The sequence below is a fragment of the Chrysochloris asiatica genome, unplaced genomic scaffold, assembly GCF_000296735.1.
Source record: "Chrysochloris asiatica unplaced genomic scaffold, ChrAsi1.0 scaffold00211, whole genome shotgun sequence".
In the NCBI taxonomy this organism is placed as follows: domain Eukaryota; kingdom Metazoa; phylum Chordata; class Mammalia; order Afrosoricida; family Chrysochloridae; genus Chrysochloris; species Chrysochloris asiatica.
Window position 1 is genome coordinate 2,032,499 of NW_006408729.1, and position 19,093 is coordinate 2,051,591.

A 19,093-nucleotide genomic window follows, 5' to 3' on the forward strand; every position below is an offset into this window, starting at 1 on the left:
TGCCAAACAGAGATAGCACAGACATAATGTGATAGTATTCACCATGATGATAAGTGAATCCTGGAAACAATGTAGTCTTTGGTAACTGATGAGATACGGGAAGCTGAAAGTCTGTAACAGCTACTTGAGTAAACTACAGTGGAAGACTTTTGACTGTTCAGGTCAAGATGCTAGTCAGACATTCTTCGCTCATTCTTTATGTGATTGTTGTTTTTCTACTGCTATTATTTCTCTTAGCTTTTCATTATCTGTGCTTCTCACAGCCCCATTATCCCTTCTTAGTTCTGTCACTGCCTCTGGTTTTTACTATGGTGTTCCTGTTTGTTCTTTTTTCCCCCACTTTCTTTCACTTCTCTGATCCTCCTATCATATGAAAAAGTTCTTTCATGCATGGGGTTTATTCCATGTTCAGATATGTTTCTACAATCAGTGGATGGTTGAGACAAGTTCTCTCAATAATATATTTGTCTCAGTCTTGTTAGGGTGCCTCTCACCACTGAAAAGATCCAATTATAAGAGTGGCTTCCAAGGAGATCTGCTGAATTGGCATGGGAGCCAATTCAGAAGGTTATGACAACTCAACTGTTTTACCAGATTCCAAAGGGGTACTCTTGATAGATTTTCTCAAAAGGCACAGGACAATCATGGGGGCTTACTACGAATAAGTTTAAAGATAATTGCAAACTGCATTGGTGAAAAAAAAACCAAGAAATTTCCATCAAGGATTTTTTTTCCGATCATGATTTCATTGGGAAACCTTACCTCATTCACCCTAAAGCCCTGATACTGTCTCTTCAGACTACTTTTTAGTGCCCAAACAAAGAATATTAAAAAGAATACAATTTGAGTCCCTTGGTGTAAATTGAAGAGTATAGAATTCTTTGAGAAAAGGTTAGAGAGATGGAAACACACCTTAAGAAATGTATAGACTTACATGGAGGATATGTAAAAACAACAACAATCAGCTTTACATTTTGATATTTTTGTTTAATAAAGGTGTCTATGATTTTGACTTATCCTCTTATTTCTTCCTTCTTGGCTAAGATAAAGAGTTCCTCCTTCACCCCAATATTTAACAATTGCCCTGTTTCTGATTCTTCAATGTCAGTTTCTGTCATTGCTTGTTTAGAAAGATATTCCTTATTTTTAATTCTGTGGTTGTTTCAGCCTTCTCAGGGTTAAATAGAAGGTCATTACCCAGTTTTTTACTGATCATCTCATAATGCAATTTAAAAATGAACATGGGAAAGTAGGTAGCAAGCTAGGCTTAAAAAATAATTGTTTAAAAACTATGTGTTGAAAATGTCTAGATGTGTTAGGAAGAAAAAAGCCAAAATGGGTCAACTTTGAGAAAAATGGGTTTCCATTAGACATGCGTGATCTCAAAATGGAGAAATAGCAACAAAGGTATTTGAACAGATTTATAAAATGTCCCCATAATAGCTGAACTCTAAGACTCCATAGTACTTAACAACAATACTCATATTATAAACTGCTGGTCTCACATACTTCGTTGTAGAAACATAAAACACAGACAACTTATTCATCTTCAAAAATAAATATGAACTATTAACATGGCTTCCAGTAAAGACTCTCCTTGATATTTTCAATGTACTCATTTTGCTTTATAAGGCATGGATACTGTAAAATAGCAATTTTAGAGCCAATTTCCAAAATATCAACTATCCTGCAGCCAGTCAGATTTCAATGACAAGAAATCGATACAGAAAACTTTATAAACTAATCTGCAACCTGATCTCCAAAAACTTAACATGTATACTTTCCCACTGGGCTCATTTATCTTTGTGGTCAACCTCTGACCATGGTACTGTCAGATGTACTGTAGAACATCAATCTGTTTAAGTGGTCATTTAGTATAAGCCAATCTTTTACAGAGGAGTCCTGGTGTGGCGCTGTGGGTTAATGCGCCATACTGCAAAGCCGTATGAACTGCAAGGTTGGTAGTTCAAGCTCACCAGCTGGTCCTTGGAAACCCTATACAGGGTCGTTATGGGTCAGAACCGACTCAATGGCACTTGACAGCAACAATCTTTTACAGAAGGGGAAACTAAAGACAGGATGGTTAAGTCACTTGTCTGAAATTAGGGCAGAGTGAAGATCAGACCTAAAGATGAGCAACATTTTCATTATATTAGTTATCATTTTTGAGGACCAATCCAAAATATTTTTGTTTTCCTTTAATAACTGATGAAGGTTTAATTCATGATAAAGTTCTGGTCTTGACTACCTCTTGCTGTGTGTGTGCCTTAAAAATGTCTCATTCTTACTTCTCAGGAATTTACCAGTAAAGATCTGTTTTTCTTGATTATACCTTTCATTAGGGAGCATGGTGGCTCTATATGATAAGCACAGGACACTAACCACAAGACCGGTGGTTCAAGTCCATCATTGTTTCATGGGAGAAAGATGAAGCTTTCTGCTCCCATACATATTTACAGCCTTGGAAACACTATACAGGTTCGCTATGAGTTGAAAGCTACTCAACAGCACTTAGCAACAACAAAAACAACATACCTTTCATTTTTTAAAGGCTATGATCCTGTTTTAAATCTCCGTATTTTCAGTACTTTCTTTGTCATAGTTAATGTGTTATATACCAGTTCAGCAGTTACTCAACTATATGCTTCCCTTGCCAGCCATTTTTCTTTTGATTATTTTAATTGTTTCTCTTGGACCCAGCCATGAAGTTTTTATTAGGTATAATGGTAATGATCATAGAGGCACAACAGAGTTCAGTGCTGGATGATTCTGTATAATGAGAGGAGAATGTTTTATTTCTATGTCTGATGTCCAACCTGGTTGCAACTTTTTCCTGGCCTTGCAGGTGATAATAACTTGGTTGATCAGTCCATAAACATTTAACAAGCGCCTACTATGTGCCTACCATATACTTTTCTAGATGCTGGGGACACAGCAGTGAACAAGAAAGACCCAAGTCTGTGCCTTAAAGGAAATGGTTTCTATTAGGGTTAGGAGGAGACAGAATAATGTTAGGTAAAATTTAATATACTGATAAAAATAATGAAGAATATCAAATGAGGCAGTAAGATAGAGAGTGACTGCAAGAGGTTGGGGAATAGTGGAAGTTGTGTTCCACTGTTAGGAAGTTATTCTTCATTTCCCACAGGTACCTGAAATGCAATATGTTTTAAATGGAGCTGCCTTTTTTATTACCCAAATCTACTTTCGTTTCCTTATTCTTTTATTCACTCCACTATGTCACAGACTTCTGAGGCTAGAAATACTAGAACCATCTACAATAACTGAATTTCTCCTTTACCTTCTATCTGAATCACTGCCAAGTCGTCTTGACACCATCACTGAACTGTGTCTTGAATCCACTTCTAATCGCTCCTAGGACCAACACCACTCTAATTTTATCACTTCTCATTTAGATTTTTGACATTTTGTTTGTTTTTGGACCATTTTATTGTTGTGTGGCTGAAAGTTTACAGAGCAAACTAGTCTTCCATTCAATCATCTGTAGAAATTTTATTTAGTGACAGTTGCAATTCTTGCAACATTATTATGACTCATTGTCTGCCTCCCAGATATTCTTCCCAGTATCAATGAAAGGGAAGTTAGAGCCATTTTTCCAAGCACACACAGACTTGCCTATCCCTCTCTCCAGAACCAATGCAAATTCATTAACGGACACTCAAATTACTCCACATCATAGCCTACTTTACCAGCCTCAGCCTTCACAAGTCCATCTCAGTGTTCAAAATGCTCACTTTCTCTTAATAAACATTAATTCTTATCTCTGTTCTCTAGCTCCTCAAGTTCCCTAAGACTAGCAAACTCTTTCCTTCTCTGTTGAACACTAGACTGCTGAAATATATACCAAACTTTAAGGACCAAAAGACATCCTGTCTAAGAAGGCTTCTTTTCCGAGGTTCCTATAGGAGTCCTGCTGTGACGCTGTGGATTAATGCGCGGGACTGCAAGGTTGGTTTGAACTTCAAGGTCAGTTTGGACTGCAAGGTTGGTGGTTCAAGCTCACTAGCTGCTCCTTGGAAACCCTATACAGGGTTGCTATGAGTCAGAATTGACTCAATGGCACATAACAACAACATAGGAGTCATGGTGTGGTACTATGGATAAAGCACTGGACCGCAAAGTCAGTTTGAACCAGCCACTTGTTGAAAACGAGTTGGAAACCCTATAAAGGGGCGCTACGATGGCACTTAACAACAACATAGAGTCAATGGAAGAAAGATGAGGTTTTCTTCTCCATGAAGCTCCCTGATACAGGGTCATTATGAGTTGGAACCACAGAATCGAGTGAACAGCACTTAATAACAACATAGAGTCAATGGCTCTTTCCTCAGCATCCTCGCAGTGGTCTGTAGATGCTTCACTTTTGGTGTTTATCAAATCGTATTTTGCACGGTAACCACTTAGGAGACTACTATCTCCCCTGGTAGATATATGTACTTTGTGAAGAAAAGAACAGTGTCGCATTCATTTTTCTTGTTCTGCAATGCCTGGATTTTCTGTTTAACTGCCTGAGGCTGGTTGATGTACTGGCTTGATCCTTTTAAACACCAAGCCTTATCTTTTGATCTCAACTGCTCGAATTTTGAGTTACTCAATAAATGTTAAATTCTCAAATACGTGCCAACACTCTAAGTCTCACACAAGCTTGGTAGAAATATGGAAACAACATGGTTTTAAAATGCTAGAATTAATTCAATGACCTCAAAATAGTATATTATTGGCCTTTGCTCTGAAAAATGAATACCATTGACCCAGGAAGCAATTACTGAGAGGTTGTTTAAAGAAAATGACTGATCTTTTCTAACAATTTGTCTTCTTATTAGAATAAGCACAAGAGTCTAAACAACTGAGTTACCTTTGATTTCAGGGTAGTAGAGAAAAGGTTTTGGTTCACTAGTTTCTAAATCAGATTTCCTTCGAAGTTGGACGAACACAGAGGCTGGTTTTGTAATGTTGATGTCTTTATACTTTGGGGTTTTGAAGACAATGGCAAACTGCAGGATGAAAAGATCCAACAATATTGGTAAAGGACTACATCTAATATTGTTACTTTGCAGTAATGCTATTCATTAAACACTTGCCTTATGTTTCTCTTTATGCTTACTGTTTACACACAGTGAACTAAAATACAGGACCCAAGAGAAAGCCCCAAACTCAAAATTATAGATTCATAAGCTTTGATTAAACTGTTACTGTGAAACTGAAATACAAGATGATGCCAATGTATTTCAAATCTTTATTATTTCATTTGTTCAATATTTCAAATGTCTTCTAGTTATAAATATTATAGAAAAAACACATTTTGTACACTTCTTTCTCCTCTTCCTTGCTGTTGTTAAGTGCTGTTTCAGTCGCTTCTGACTCATAGTGACCCATTTGGAGTTAATTTTAAGGAGCAGCTGGTGAGTTTGAACTACAGACTTTGCAGTTCAAACTGACCTTATGGTCCAGTGCTTATCCTACAACCTTAAAAGCCTCCAAGACTATTAACAGCAGTATTAGAAAGAGTGATTGTGGGAAGAGTCAGTGATGAGAGATATGGCACCACAATCAGTTAGCAGGACAGTCAATCAGAGGAAACTAAGGCCTGATGAGGGAGGTCGCATCACAGGCCCACTTATATGTGGCATGAGAACAGTCAAAGTTCTAGGTATAAGCAGGGGGTTTTGTAACACACTTCTGAGACACACTTCTAGCATCCTCATTAATTCCTTGGTGGTGATAGAAATGTTATTTATTTATTTATGCCTTTTTTAGTTTGGTTTTTTGAATATGTATTCTAGTCACAAGAAATGAGATTTTGTAAAGATAGACAATGATACACACTAAAAATTCTCCTTGTCATCTGTGATTCCATACGCTGAATTCCTCCTGAGTGGCTCCGTAGGTAAACACTGGTTTTTAAATGTGCTACGTAGCCTTCTGGAGTTTCTTTGCTGTTGTGGGGTGTCGTCAAATTAACTTGGAATCACAGTGACCCTATATGACAGAGTAGAACTGCCTCATAGGGTTTCCTAGGCTGTAATCTTTACAGGAACAGATCATCAGGTCTTTCTCCTCAGAACTGCTGGTGGATTTGAATGGCCAACTTTTCAGTCAACAGCCCAGCACTTAATCACTGCATCCTCAGGGCTCTTAAGAGTTTCTTTAGGCATATGCAATACAAACATAGAGAATACAGAATCATTTTTTATATTCACTTTTGTGCTCTACCATCTTCCATTTAAGAACCTGGGTTATGCTGTGGGTTAGATGTTGGGCTGCTAACCACAAGGTTGGCAGTTCAAGCCCACCAACTGCTGTTCAGGAGAACGATGAGGCTGTCTGCTCCCCTAAAGATTTACCGTATCAAAACTGTATATATAGGGCCACTCTGAGTCAGAATTGACTTGATGGCAATATTTTTTTGTTTTGTTTTGATTTTAACATATTGTTTTTGAGATAGTTCAATATTAGTTCACAGACTATTTGTAGAATGCTCATTATTTTATTAACTGTATAATATAAAATGGGGCAAACTGTGGTTATGTAGAATATGCACTGGACTGCTAACAACTAAGTAGGCAGTTTGAACCCACTGGCCTCTCCACTGGACAACGATGAGGCTTTCTGCTATTGTAAAGATTTGCAGCTTCAGAAACCTTATACAGGGTTGCTATGTGTTGGAACCGATTTGATGGCACTTAACAACACCAACAATATAATATATACTGATAAACTATCATTTATTTAACTGGCCATTTATTGAAGATCATTTGGATTTTCTGCTGGTTTTTCATGAAATTTCTAATTTTTTGTGTGGTATAATAATATTCTTTAATCATCCTTAAAAAAGAATACAGTAATCGTTAAACTGGGGACACATTTTCGTATCTTATTCATAAACTCGGTAAAAACTGGGAGTTCTTGATTTGTCAGGATGACATTGGCCTCAACTAGAAGATTTTATTTCTCAGTCCTTTTCATTAGAATATTTTTTATACAGGCATCACCATAATTACTTTGGCAGAACATTTTAAAGGACCCGAGGGCCACTGCATTATGGGGCTAAGTTTTTTGCCTAAGTCTCAGAGCCAGTACTAACAGAGACTTTCCCATAATTCTATGACACACAAACAACTTTTCTGGAAGACCTAGTTAAGTTTTTTAAAGTATTTTTTTCCTGAAACTTAAGTTTATTTACATTTTTTCTTCTATCACATAGGGAAAATAAATAATGATTTCATTAAGGCAGAAATATAAAATCATCATTATCTGCTTACCTGCCTATGAACGTCTGTGGGGGAAAAATCTCCAAATCCTTCCCAGACTCCACCATTTTCCTCCTCTTCATAAAATCGAATTTGTATGTCATCTGCAAATGGTCCCACATTCAAGCATGTAATTTTACATAGTGTAATATTTATACATATTCTAAAAAATAAAGCTATTTTAAGATTCTATCTGCTACTAAATTTTTTTTTTAAATAGGAAAATATAATCTTTCTAATTACTGAATATCTTCATAGAGTACAATTAAAAAAAAATTAGTTATCACAGTAATGGGTTCCAAGTTTCATTTAAAAGAGCAGATTTACCTTTTAATTTGAGCTGTATCTTAATCAGTACCTGACCTTCTCACTTCTCCATCCCTAAATCAATTCACTCTTCAAAAATGTGAAGGATGGTAAGAAATATCAGAATCTCAAAAGATAGCTAACTCAAGACACACTTACAGTATAATAGTCAGCTTGAATAACATATACTGAGACACTACTCTAAACTCTTTATATGTATATATTAACTGACTTAATCCTCACACAACTCTATGAGGTAGATGTCCTATTACCTTCATTTTACAGAACAGGATACTGAGGTTCAGCAATATTATTATCTCTGAAGGTATCCAAGGTTGAATAGTGAGTAAACTGAGGAGCTGGGATTTGTACCCAGATAGTATAGTCCCAACCTCTAAATTACACCATTTGTTGTTGTTATTTTGTGCCTCACGTCGGTGCTGACTCAGCAACTCTGCATAGGATTTCTAAGAGTGACTGGTGAGTTTGAACTGCCAACCTTGTGGTTACTAGTCCAGTGGTTATTGTACAGCAGCACACCGAGGCTCCATTGTTGTTGTTGTTGTCAAGTGTCATCAAGTTGGTTCCTACCCATAGTGATCCTGTATAAGGTTTCTGAGGAGCAGCTGATAAGCTTGAACCGCTGAACTTGCAGTTTAAATGGCTTTGCAGACTGGCGCATTAACCCACAGTGCCACACCAGGACTCCAAATTGGGTTGCGAACCTCAAGGTCAACAGTTTGAAACTACCAGCTGTTTTGTGGGAGAATGATGAGGATTTCTGTTCCTGTGAAGATTTACAGCCTCAGAAACCCTATACAGGATCGCTGTGAGTCGGAACCAACCCCACGGCATATAACCATCACCACCAAGGCTCCATTAGTCTGTATTAAGTCATATTCAAAATATTATGATGGTCAGATTAAATTGGAATGCCAAAATGTCACTCTTTTGCCATATTTCTGCAGGTTAGTACTGGCTTTAGTTCCCATTTTACAGGAAGGGCCAAACTATTGACTTACGAAAAAACAAGTATCTGTTTAAACAGAATTTTAGAAATAGTACAGCTGGATGAAACACTCCAAGAAGTCAAGGTACAGTCTTTCTGACTACCAGAGACCTTGTTATTCAGAATTCTTTAAATCAACTACAAGACTTCTCTTACTAAGCCACTTCAATGTAATGATGATAATTAAGAATCACATTTGCAAATAAACTATTAAAATTATGTTTACTTATAGCATGAACATTTCAGAACCTGGAAAATATATTATTTTGATTATTTTTATTGTTGTTAAGTGCTATCAAGTTGGTTCTGACTCACAGTGAGTGGCCCTGTATAGAGTTTCCGAGGAATGGCTGGTGGATTTGAACCACTTTGAATTTTGGGGTTCAAAGGTTAGAAAGATTATAACAAGGTATGCAGATAAAGTGTAAAATTTTATGCCTTTTTGTTGTTTCTTTTCTGGCTTTATACTTTGGAGCATTTAGTCTGAAATGAGAATACATTTCTTTAAAGTCATTTGTCTTTTATTTATAGACTAAATTTCAAATTTTGCATCTGCTTACCTTGAAAATGGTTACTTTGTAATGACTATATCTTTATTATTCTATACTTTCCACCTACCATTTTATATTAGAAGATGAGTGAAGTTTGGTATATTTTATTTCTATTGTCATTTTAAATATATTTTATTTCTTAGTATGTTTTATTTCTATTGTTTTTCCTTTTCTTAATTGACAGCATAGTGCTATATGGAAATATCTATAGAAGCTTTCTCAGTATTACAACAAAGAATTAAAAACAAACAACTTAGTAGTTATCATTTATGTGTGTTTGTATGTATGTCAAGCACTAGTTATTACTTATTTTGGTTTAATCAAGCTTACATACTAAAATTCAAAATATAAAAATAATGAAACTTACTGATTATACTCATTATATTTTTCTTGTTTCTCTTTACTTTTGTTGAATACTTTAAAAATTAACTAACTGGGTTTAACAAAACCAACATAGGCAACTTCAATTTGGTTGAGGTGAATTGTGCACATGTTTTAAAGGAGTTTTATCAAGGTATTTTCAATAACCTCATATGCATGCGAAAGCATAAGGAAGACCGTAGAAGAATTGATGCTTTTGAGTTATGGTGTTTGAGGAGAATATTGAAAGTGGCATTGCCAAAAAGTGACTCATAGACACTTTCAGAATTACATTTCACATCTTGTGACCAGAGAATGTATTTACCTTTCTGAACCTTGTCACAGAGAAGATAAATCTCTTCTCCTCCAGTAACACATCCGGCTGTCCGGTCCATTCTTACAATTTTCAAGTTGGATGCATTGGGGGCTTCTGTTTGAAAGAGAATAACAAACATCATGGATTACCCTTAGCTCTACAAGCCAATCTCTGTTCTTAGCACACATTATTAAAAGGAAGCTTAAATAGATGCTTTCATCTTCTATTATTTTAATCCTAATAAAATAAGATTGCCTTCTAAAGATTTCAGAATGCGTCTTGAGTATGGGACATTCATTATCACCAGATTATAATGAGATGGAAGGGCTAGAAATTTCGTTCTCCCTCCAACATATTTGTTTTTAGGTCAGAAACCCATGTTTATTTTCATAATACTGTCTTACCATTTATAAGAGTCTTAAAATTTTAAGAAAAGCACGACTTTCTTACATTACTTATTAATTTTTATTCTATAGAAATAAAAAAAATGGAGATGTTATATTGCTTTTCCACAAACTAAATTAGGACTCTCTGTGGTTAGGAGTAAAAATTTCAATGTGATAAAGTATAAAGCTTCCTTTTTTTAAAAAAAAACTTCAACAGCTGCATTTTAAGTAAATGGAGTCTTTGGTATATGAGTCTATATAATTTTGTAACTCTTTCACTCCCCCCCACCCCAACTAATTTAAATTAGAGAAATCATTTGTTATAGTTGGACTTTTAAAAATTTTTTTACTAATAGTAAATTCCATAAACTTTCAATGAGTCTAAATATTGCAGTTGTAGACTTTTTGGAAACATCTGTTTAATAAACCCTATGCAAATCAAATAAATAAGTTGCATGGAAAAAAGAAAAAAAAATAGGTTTTAGGAATTGCAGACTGAAATAACATTTTGGATCCTCAATTGTGCCTGCTACTCAGTTAACTTGAAGTCTTATCTTGATAAAGCTACGAATATGTGGAAGATGAGTAAGAATAATAGTTCTCCAACTTTTGTTCAAAGCCTCAAAGGAGAAAAAAAGAGACTGTTTTCTTTTCAAGAGCAAGAACAATATACTGTCATAGCACTGAGTTCATAAATAATGACATTTGCTATTGCATATAAAAGATTGTAATGTACACTGGAGGAAGAGAACTACATTTATTGAGCACCTAATTAAATATATCAACTAACTTAGACATCAACCCTTTAAACTATACTTTAACATTCCCATTTTTTTTTCATGTTTTATTGTGAATTATGTGATAGTTTACATGGGAGAACATTAGTTTTACATTCATCCTACTGTATATTGTTTCATTGCCATGGTTACAATCCCTTCCATGCATCATCAACCAACCAACCAACCCTACAAGCCTGCCCCCCAGTTGTCAGCACACAGCCTCTCCCTCTCTGGGTCTAGAGTCCCTGACCGCTCCATCTCTCCACATCTTCATCTCTGCCTCCATCTCTGGCATCAATATTTCTCTGGGTAGGGTCCTGCACTCTGCTCTTCTCCCTTGATGGTCACAGGGACCTACGCGCCTAGACTGTAAAGTTAATTGTTCCCCTCCTTTTGCCACAAAATGTGTACCTTTACATTTCCAACCATCATAGCCAGTCCTGATAACAATTATTCACTATTGTACAGCAAGAGACCTATCCCCATCTCCTTTCATCAGCCTCACCCAGGCAGACTGGATACTACTCAGTGGAGATTCTACCTTCCTCCATGCCCTCTGGATCTAGGCTCCCTCTTGAAAGCTTGTAAGCCAGTCACTTCTTGCCTTGTAGGTCCCCACCCCCCTACCGTTTTGTGTAGCCAATGTCCAAGTTGCCCATCCCTGTCCATGCCATGTATTTAGGGGGTGGGTATGATCCTCGCTGTAAAGATTTGTTCCCTCTTTTGAGCTACTGCCTCAATAGGTGTAGGTCATGTTCATCAAATTGTATCAGATTACTCCTTTTTTTTCCCTCTTCTTTCTTCTTCTAGTTGATCTCTGATCATCCAGTTATTGAAGCCAGGTCAAGTGGTTGTTATCTGCAAGTGTGGGTGTTCTTATGCATATGCCCTCTCTTCTTATCAGCTGGATGCTTCACTCTCCACTCTAGTCCTCTGTGGCTATGTCACTAACTCTGGGCCCAAGAGTCCCCAGGTCTTGCCACATTGCTGGGCAACCAGGTCTCCAGCTGGGTTCACAGGAGTCTATTGAACGTTGTAGGGCTTAGCTCTCAGTTTCATTGCTGTTTTTTCCTCACTTCCCCTTATCGGTGAAGAACGTGGTCACCAATCAGAGTGCATGTCTGCATGTGTAGTCCCATTTAGTTTTAGTCTTGGAAGGGGGTTTGCCCTGAGGGGACCTGACCACTTGCCTTGATGTCTCCTGGGTGAGCAACTTTCTTGTTCTTGTAGTAATCAGTCGAACTATCATTATTGTTTTGTATTTTTCCTGTTGGTCTGTCTTTCAAGAAGTATCTTCTGTCTTCTAGCCACTGCAGGCTGGTCTGCTTGCCCTTTCAAGTGGAAATTTCCCATCTCAGAAGATTCTGGATGGGGTTCAGGATTCCACCTATGGTCTTATGTAATGCAGAGGCTTCCCAAGAAGCCTCCTTCACTGGGCATGTTGTAGCCCCGTTTTAGGTATTCCAATCAGAGGCTCTGTAGGCTATTGAGTCAGACTGCAAAGTCGTTTAAACTATAAGGTCAGTGGTTCAAGCTCACTAACTGCTCTTTGGAAACCCTATATAGGGTCGCTATGTGTTGGAACCAACTCGATGGCACTTAACAACAACAATCAGTTATAGGCAGAAGATGGACTTACAAGCATTCTATGGTGATACTTCTGGCTATTCCTTTCTACCCCCCTCAAGTGTCTATTACATAATGGTATGCCAGGGAAACCAAGATTCAAAAGACATTCAAGCATCTTAACATTATTTCCACCCTTTTGCCCATTCCAATCATGTCTCAATCCCTGTTGTTCCAAGGTTGTGCATATATCATCATCTACCTCTGTCCCACTTAGCCCATGCAAACCTGCCTGAATGTTTTCCCATCCGCCTTGTTCTTCAATTCCCATTTTATAGTTGAGAAACCTGAGGTGCAAGGAGATTAAATCAGTTACTCTAGGTCTCATAGCTAGTAAGTAAATAGCAGGGCAGGGTTGGAAGCCTGTGTTCTTGATTTGATACCAATCCTGTTATAAGTTAAGCACTCACTGCTGTCGTAGATGGCATCTGATACCACGGGCTCCAGGCGTCTTGTGAAGCTGCCAGTGCTATCCGGGAGAAAAGCTGTAAACATGAGCCGTACCACGCTGAGGTCCATCTCTTTTGTCTGATGAAGAGCAGCCTGGCGGATGATCTCCTTTTCCCGATCTAGGAAAAGTCCATTATGCCCAAGGGAAGTACAAAGAGGAATGGACATTTTACAATAGGACACTTTCATAAAGTTCACATAAAGAATATAAACTTAAAATAAAAACCTGTTTTTTTTTAAAAAAAGTTAGAATTCTCTATATTGCTATCTATTAAAAAGAAAACGGTCTTATTTATGCTGCCTAAAACTAAAGTATTAAAAAAGGTATGCATTTTTTTTTCTGAATTAGGGTGAAAACTATCCTTCGTGTATCTAACAACCTCTCCCCTCTCCTGTTATCACCCTATTGCCACCACCTCCAGTTGCTGTTGAGTCAGAGTAGAATTGTGCTCCATAATGTCTTAATGGCTGAAATTTAGGAAGATTTCCAGGCCTTTCTTTCAGGGTACTACTCCCTGCTTTTTTCCCCTATAATAAAAGTTAATGGCATAAAGGATATGATAAAATGAAATACAAGAAGCCTACTATTCACTGTTTTATAGAGAAATATAAAAATTAATTATTCTCAAAGCTCTGAACACAGGAACTATGTTCACAGTGCCTGGTACATGGTTGTCGTTAAGTGCCATCAAGTTGGATCTGACTCATAGAGACCCTGTATAGGCTTTCTGAGGAGTAGAAAGCTTGGTAGGCACACAAAATATTTTTGAAGTAGCTTAGACTCAATTCCATTTGATTCCTGCCCTCCTAGTGGTGTTTTCATGCTGGTGCATACAATCATACTTAACGCTGTTGTTGTTGTTAAGTGCCATCGAGTTGGTGCCAACTCATAGCAACCCCTTTATAGGGTTTCTGAGGAGTGGCTAGTGAATTTGAACCGCCAATCTTGTGGTTAAAACCAACTTTGCGGTCTGGTGCTTATCCTACAGTGCCACACCAGGACAGACTTAAAGTACAATGCCATAAAAGGTATAATTTAAGTGATGAAAATTCTAAGAGACATATACATATAGATGAAGTGGAGGGAAATTTGAAGGAGAGGTGAATCCAAGAGCTTTGGGACAGTAGAGGCATTTGCTCTAAATCTTGAAGGGATGGTGGATTTTGAACATATAAAGAAAAGGGAAAAGGGTGTTCCAGGAAAAGAGAACAAGAATAGAAAGAATGTGGTAAAGCAGGGAAAAGAGAAATCATGGTGTCCCTATGGAGTGGTATCGCTTGATATGAAGGAATAAAGTGGTCAACACAGTTGGAAACCCTGGGACAAGTTCTTGAAATTCTAAAATGCCAGCTTCCAGAATCTGGGCTTAACTCAGTATGCAGTGATGGTAGTTTGAGTAGTAGCGAGATATATGCTATCGCAGGGCTCAAAGGGTTTAAGCTGAGTTTGAAATGGGGATAGAGAGTAGCAGTACAAGACCTCTGTGACTGGAATACTGAAAAATGGAATGAATACGGACTAGTGGGACCAGTGAAGAGTTGCAGCACCAGTGATAGGGACAAATTCAAAATGATGTGAAGACTTTGAGTCTGTGTATCAGAATATACAGTCCTGGTATGACACTGCAGGATAAACACTGAACTGCTAACTGAAAGATTGGCAGTTCAAACCCACCAATGGCTCACTGGAAACCCTATTCAGAGTGGCTATGAGTGAGAACCGAATCAATGGCACTTAACAGCAACAACATCAGAATATGGAACATGTTTCATAGAAGAATGATGATAGCTTTTGGATTACCAAGTATGGGATGATGGCAAATTGGTTAAGCTTATGAACAAAATATGAAAACAAAGGTGTTAGACTACGGATTGGGAATAAAGGCAGGAAAAAAGAAAATCACAGTATTTTTTTGATATTAGAAATAGTTTAAAATATGCCTGAAGACTCCAAAGGGGGAGAAATTCATTATAATCAAGTGAGCTTGGAAAAGGCATACCAGGGGTGGGTGGTACTCTGAACTAAGTCTTAATTGACAGATTGGGTTCTGACAGGTTGAAAAATGAAGGGAGGAGGAGTATACCAAGTAGAGGAAGTCACATGTACCAGGTGTTCAGAGAGCAGTGGTGGGCAGACGTGGCTTTGAAGGGCTGGAAGGGTGGCTGGGGCCAGGCTATGAAGACTATGGGATTATAGATTTTACTCTACAGGGAACACAATGCCATCAAAAGTTTCTGAGAAAGGAAAAGGCGGATATAGATTGGAAGAAGGAGGAACCAGAAGCCTAAAGATGACACTTAGTTCACACGTGAGAAAATGAAAACCTAATCTCCAAGGAGCAAGACTGGGAAAACGACACTCACCTGTGAGTTGCCTGTCTCCGCCACCTTCTGCTTGCAAATAGACAAGTTCCGGATGCACTAAAAGTCCAGGGTTATAGCCTCTTATACAAGCATCTATCATTCGTGCTTCCAGTGTCTCAAATACTTTTTTCTTTGTTACATGAAGAATACCCAGGTTTGCAAAGCTAGAGAAAACAGAACAGCAATCACTAAATGTTAGGAAATTGATGATAAAGAATATGGCCTCATTTGAGATAAGTGAATATTTAAAAGACTCACAGGCCCTAAATCTCTTATCTGAATCTCTTGGGTCAAGCTAGATGCATTCCAGAATTCAGAACTTTAATGGTATTAGAAAGTCAATATAGGACATAAAGTATGTATTACATAATAATCTCTGCAGGTCTGGGGAATATACTACCATCAAACACATTCATATTTCTGCAGTGAAACATAATTGGTGGTGGTGGTGGTAATGTGCCGTGGAGTCGGTTCCGACTCATAGCGGACCTGCATATCTTTACAGGAGCAGACAGTCTCATCTTTCTCCAGTGGAACCACTAGTAGTTTCAAACTGCTGACTATGAGATTAGCAGCGGGACTTGTAACCACTAAGCTACCAGAGTTCCTTAAACAATGTAATATTAAATGCTACAGTCTCATATCAGGTCAAATTGGGTTTACCACAATAAGTTTGGTTTTCAAAGAGGGGTTGTAGGCGATAAGCACCAGACTGCAAGACACAAGGTTGGCAGTTCAAGGCCACCAGCTGCTCCATGGGCGAAAGATGTAAATCCTGCAAAGTCATTTGAACTGCAAGGTTGGCAGTTCAAGCTCACCAAGCTGCTCCTCAGAAACCCTATACAGGGTCGCTATGGGTTGGAATTGACTCGATGGCACTTAACAACAACATATATCTACATGTATATATCTATCTATCTATATGTATATATAGAGATAGATATAGATATAAGGAGCTCTGGTAGCATAATGGTTACAAATTGGGCTGCTAATCTCAAGGTCAACAGTTCAAAACTACCAGCTGTTTCATGGGAGAAAGATGAAGCTTTCTGCTCCCATAAAGATTTATAGCCTCAGATCCCTGTGCAGGGTCACTATGGGTCGTAATCGACTTGACAGCACTTAACAATAATAACAACAATATACATATAAGGAGCTCTGGTAGCATAGTGGTTATGAATCGGGCTGCTAATCTCATGGTCAGCAGTTCGAAACTACCAGCTATTCCATGGAAGAAAGATGAGGCTTTCTGTGCCCATAAAGATTTACAGTCTCGGAAATCCTGCACAGGGTCACTATGAGTTGGAACCGACTCCACAGCACATAACAACAACATATATATTTATACCAATAACCCACCACTTGTCTGTCAGTTTGTCATACTGTGGTGGCTTGTGAGTTGCTATGATTCTGAAAGCTATGCCACTGGTATTTTAAATACCAGCATGGTCACCCATGGTGGACAGGTTTCAGATGAGATTACAGACCAAGACAGACTAGGAAGAAGGAGTGCCAAACTACTTTTGAATATTTAGTCACGGAAAACCTTATGAATAGCAGAGAAACACTGCCAGATATAGTGCCGGAAAATGAGCCCCTCAGGTTGGAAGGCACTCAAAATGCAACTGGGAAGAGTTGCCTCCTAAGAGTACAGTTAACTGTGATGATGCGAATGGAGTAAAACTGGTGGGACCTTCCTTTGCTGATGGGCCACAACTCAAAATGAAGAGAAATAGCTGTAAACATCCACTGAAAATCAGAACATGGAATGTACGAAGTATAAGTCTGGGAAAATTGGAAGTTGTGAAAAAAGAAATGGAATGCATAAACATTGATATTTTAGGCATTAGTGAGCTGAAATGGACTGGTATTGGCCATTTTGAATCTGATAACCACATAGTTCACTATACTGGGAATGACAAATTAAAGAGGAATGGTGTTGCATTCATTATCAAAAAGAACATATCCAGATCAGTCATGAGGTACAATGCTGTCTGTGATAGGATAATATTCATGCCCCTAAAGGAAAGACCAGTTAAAACCACTGTTATTCAAATTTAAATACCTACCACTAAAGCCAGTAAGAATGAAATAGAATTCTACCAAGTTCTTCAATCTGAAATTGATCAAACATGCAACCAAGATGTATTGATCATTACTGGTGATTGGAATGCAAAGTTTGGGAGAAAAGAGGAAGGATCAGTGGTTGGAAAATATGACCTTGGTGATAGAAATGATGCAGGAGAATGCCTGATAGAATTCTGCAAAACCAATGATTTGTTCATTTCAAATACCTTCTTTAGACTTCATAAGAGATGACTATACATGGACCTTGCCAGATGAATATATAGGAATCAAACTGACTATATCTGCAGAAAGAAACAATGGAAAAACTCCATGTCATCAGTGAAAACAAGTCTAGGGACAGACTCTGGAAGAGACGAACAATTAATCATATGCAAATTCAAACTAAAGCCAAAGAAAATGCAAAAATGTCCATGAGAGCCAAAATATGACCTTGAATATATCCCAACTGAATTTAGAGATCATCTGAAGAATGGATTTGATACATTAAACACTAAAAACAGAAGACCAGAAGAGTTGTGGGATGACATCAAGAACATCATACATGAAGAAAGTAAAAAGTCATTGAGAAGACAAGAAAGAAGAAAAAGGTCAAAATGGATGTCAGAAGAGACATTGAAACTTGCTCTCCAGCATAGAGATGCTAAAGCAAAGCAAGAAATTACGAGTTATAAGAGCTGAACAGAAAATTTCAAAGGTCAGCTCGAGAAGATAAAGCCAAATATTACAACAAAATATGCAAAGATCTGGAGTCAGAAAATAAAAAATAACATGCTCAGCATTTCTCAAGGCGGAGGAACTGAAGAAAAAATTTAAGCCTCGACTTTCGTTATTGAATGATTCTCTGGGCAAATTATTGAATGATGCAGAGAGCATCAAGAGAAGATGGAAGGAATACACAGTCACTGTACCAAAAGGAAATGGTTAATGTTCAACAGTTTCAAGAGGTAGCATACGATCAAGAGCCAATGATAGTGAAGGAGGAAGTCCAAGGTGCATTGAAGGAATTGGCAAAGAACAAGGCACCAGGAATTGATGGAATAATAATTGAAATCTTTCAAGAAAGTGAGGCAGAAGTGGAGCATTCACTCATGTATGCCAAGAAATTTGGAAGATGGCTATCTGGCTGACTGATTGGAAGAGATCCATATTTGTGCCCATTCCAAAGAGAGGTGACCCAATGGAATGTGGAAATCATTGGACAATATCTTTGATATCCCATGTGAGTAAAGTTTTACTCAAGGTAATACAGAAATGGCTGCAAGCATACATTGACAGAGAACTTCCAGACGTTCAAGCCGGATTCAGAAGAGGCCTTGGAAAGAGGGATAGCACTGCTGATGTCCGACGGATCATGGCTGAAAGCAGAGAATATCAGAAAGATGTTTACCTGTGCTTTATTGACTACACAAAGGCTTTTGATTGTGTAGATCATGACAAGCTATTGATAATATTGCGAAGTATGAGTATTCCGGAACACTCAATTGTGCTCATGAGGAATCTGTACATGGACCAAGACGCAGTTGTTCAAACAGAACATGGGAACAGTGAATGGTTTAAAATTAAGAAAGGTGTTTGACAGTGTTGTAT

At 37.8% G+C, this 19,093-nt stretch overlaps 1 protein-coding gene across 1 annotated transcript in view; it reads right to left on the minus strand.

Annotated features, from left to right (window-relative positions):
• Positions 1-19,093, minus strand: part of NFKB1 (nuclear factor of kappa light polypeptide gene enhancer in B-cells 1) — a 162,481-nt gene that overhangs the window by 51,496 nt on the left and 91,892 nt on the right. The window contains exons 6-10 of the mRNA XM_006872726.1: positions 15,419-15,582; positions 13,015-13,173; positions 9,823-9,927; positions 7,284-7,375; positions 4,877-5,015 (exon numbers count right to left, since the gene is read on the minus strand). Coding sequence (XP_006872788.1) covers positions 4,877-5,015; positions 7,284-7,375; positions 9,823-9,927; positions 13,015-13,173; positions 15,419-15,582 — 659 coding nt within the window. The remainder of the gene's footprint in view (positions 1-4,876; positions 5,016-7,283; positions 7,376-9,822; positions 9,928-13,014; positions 13,174-15,418; positions 15,583-19,093) is intronic.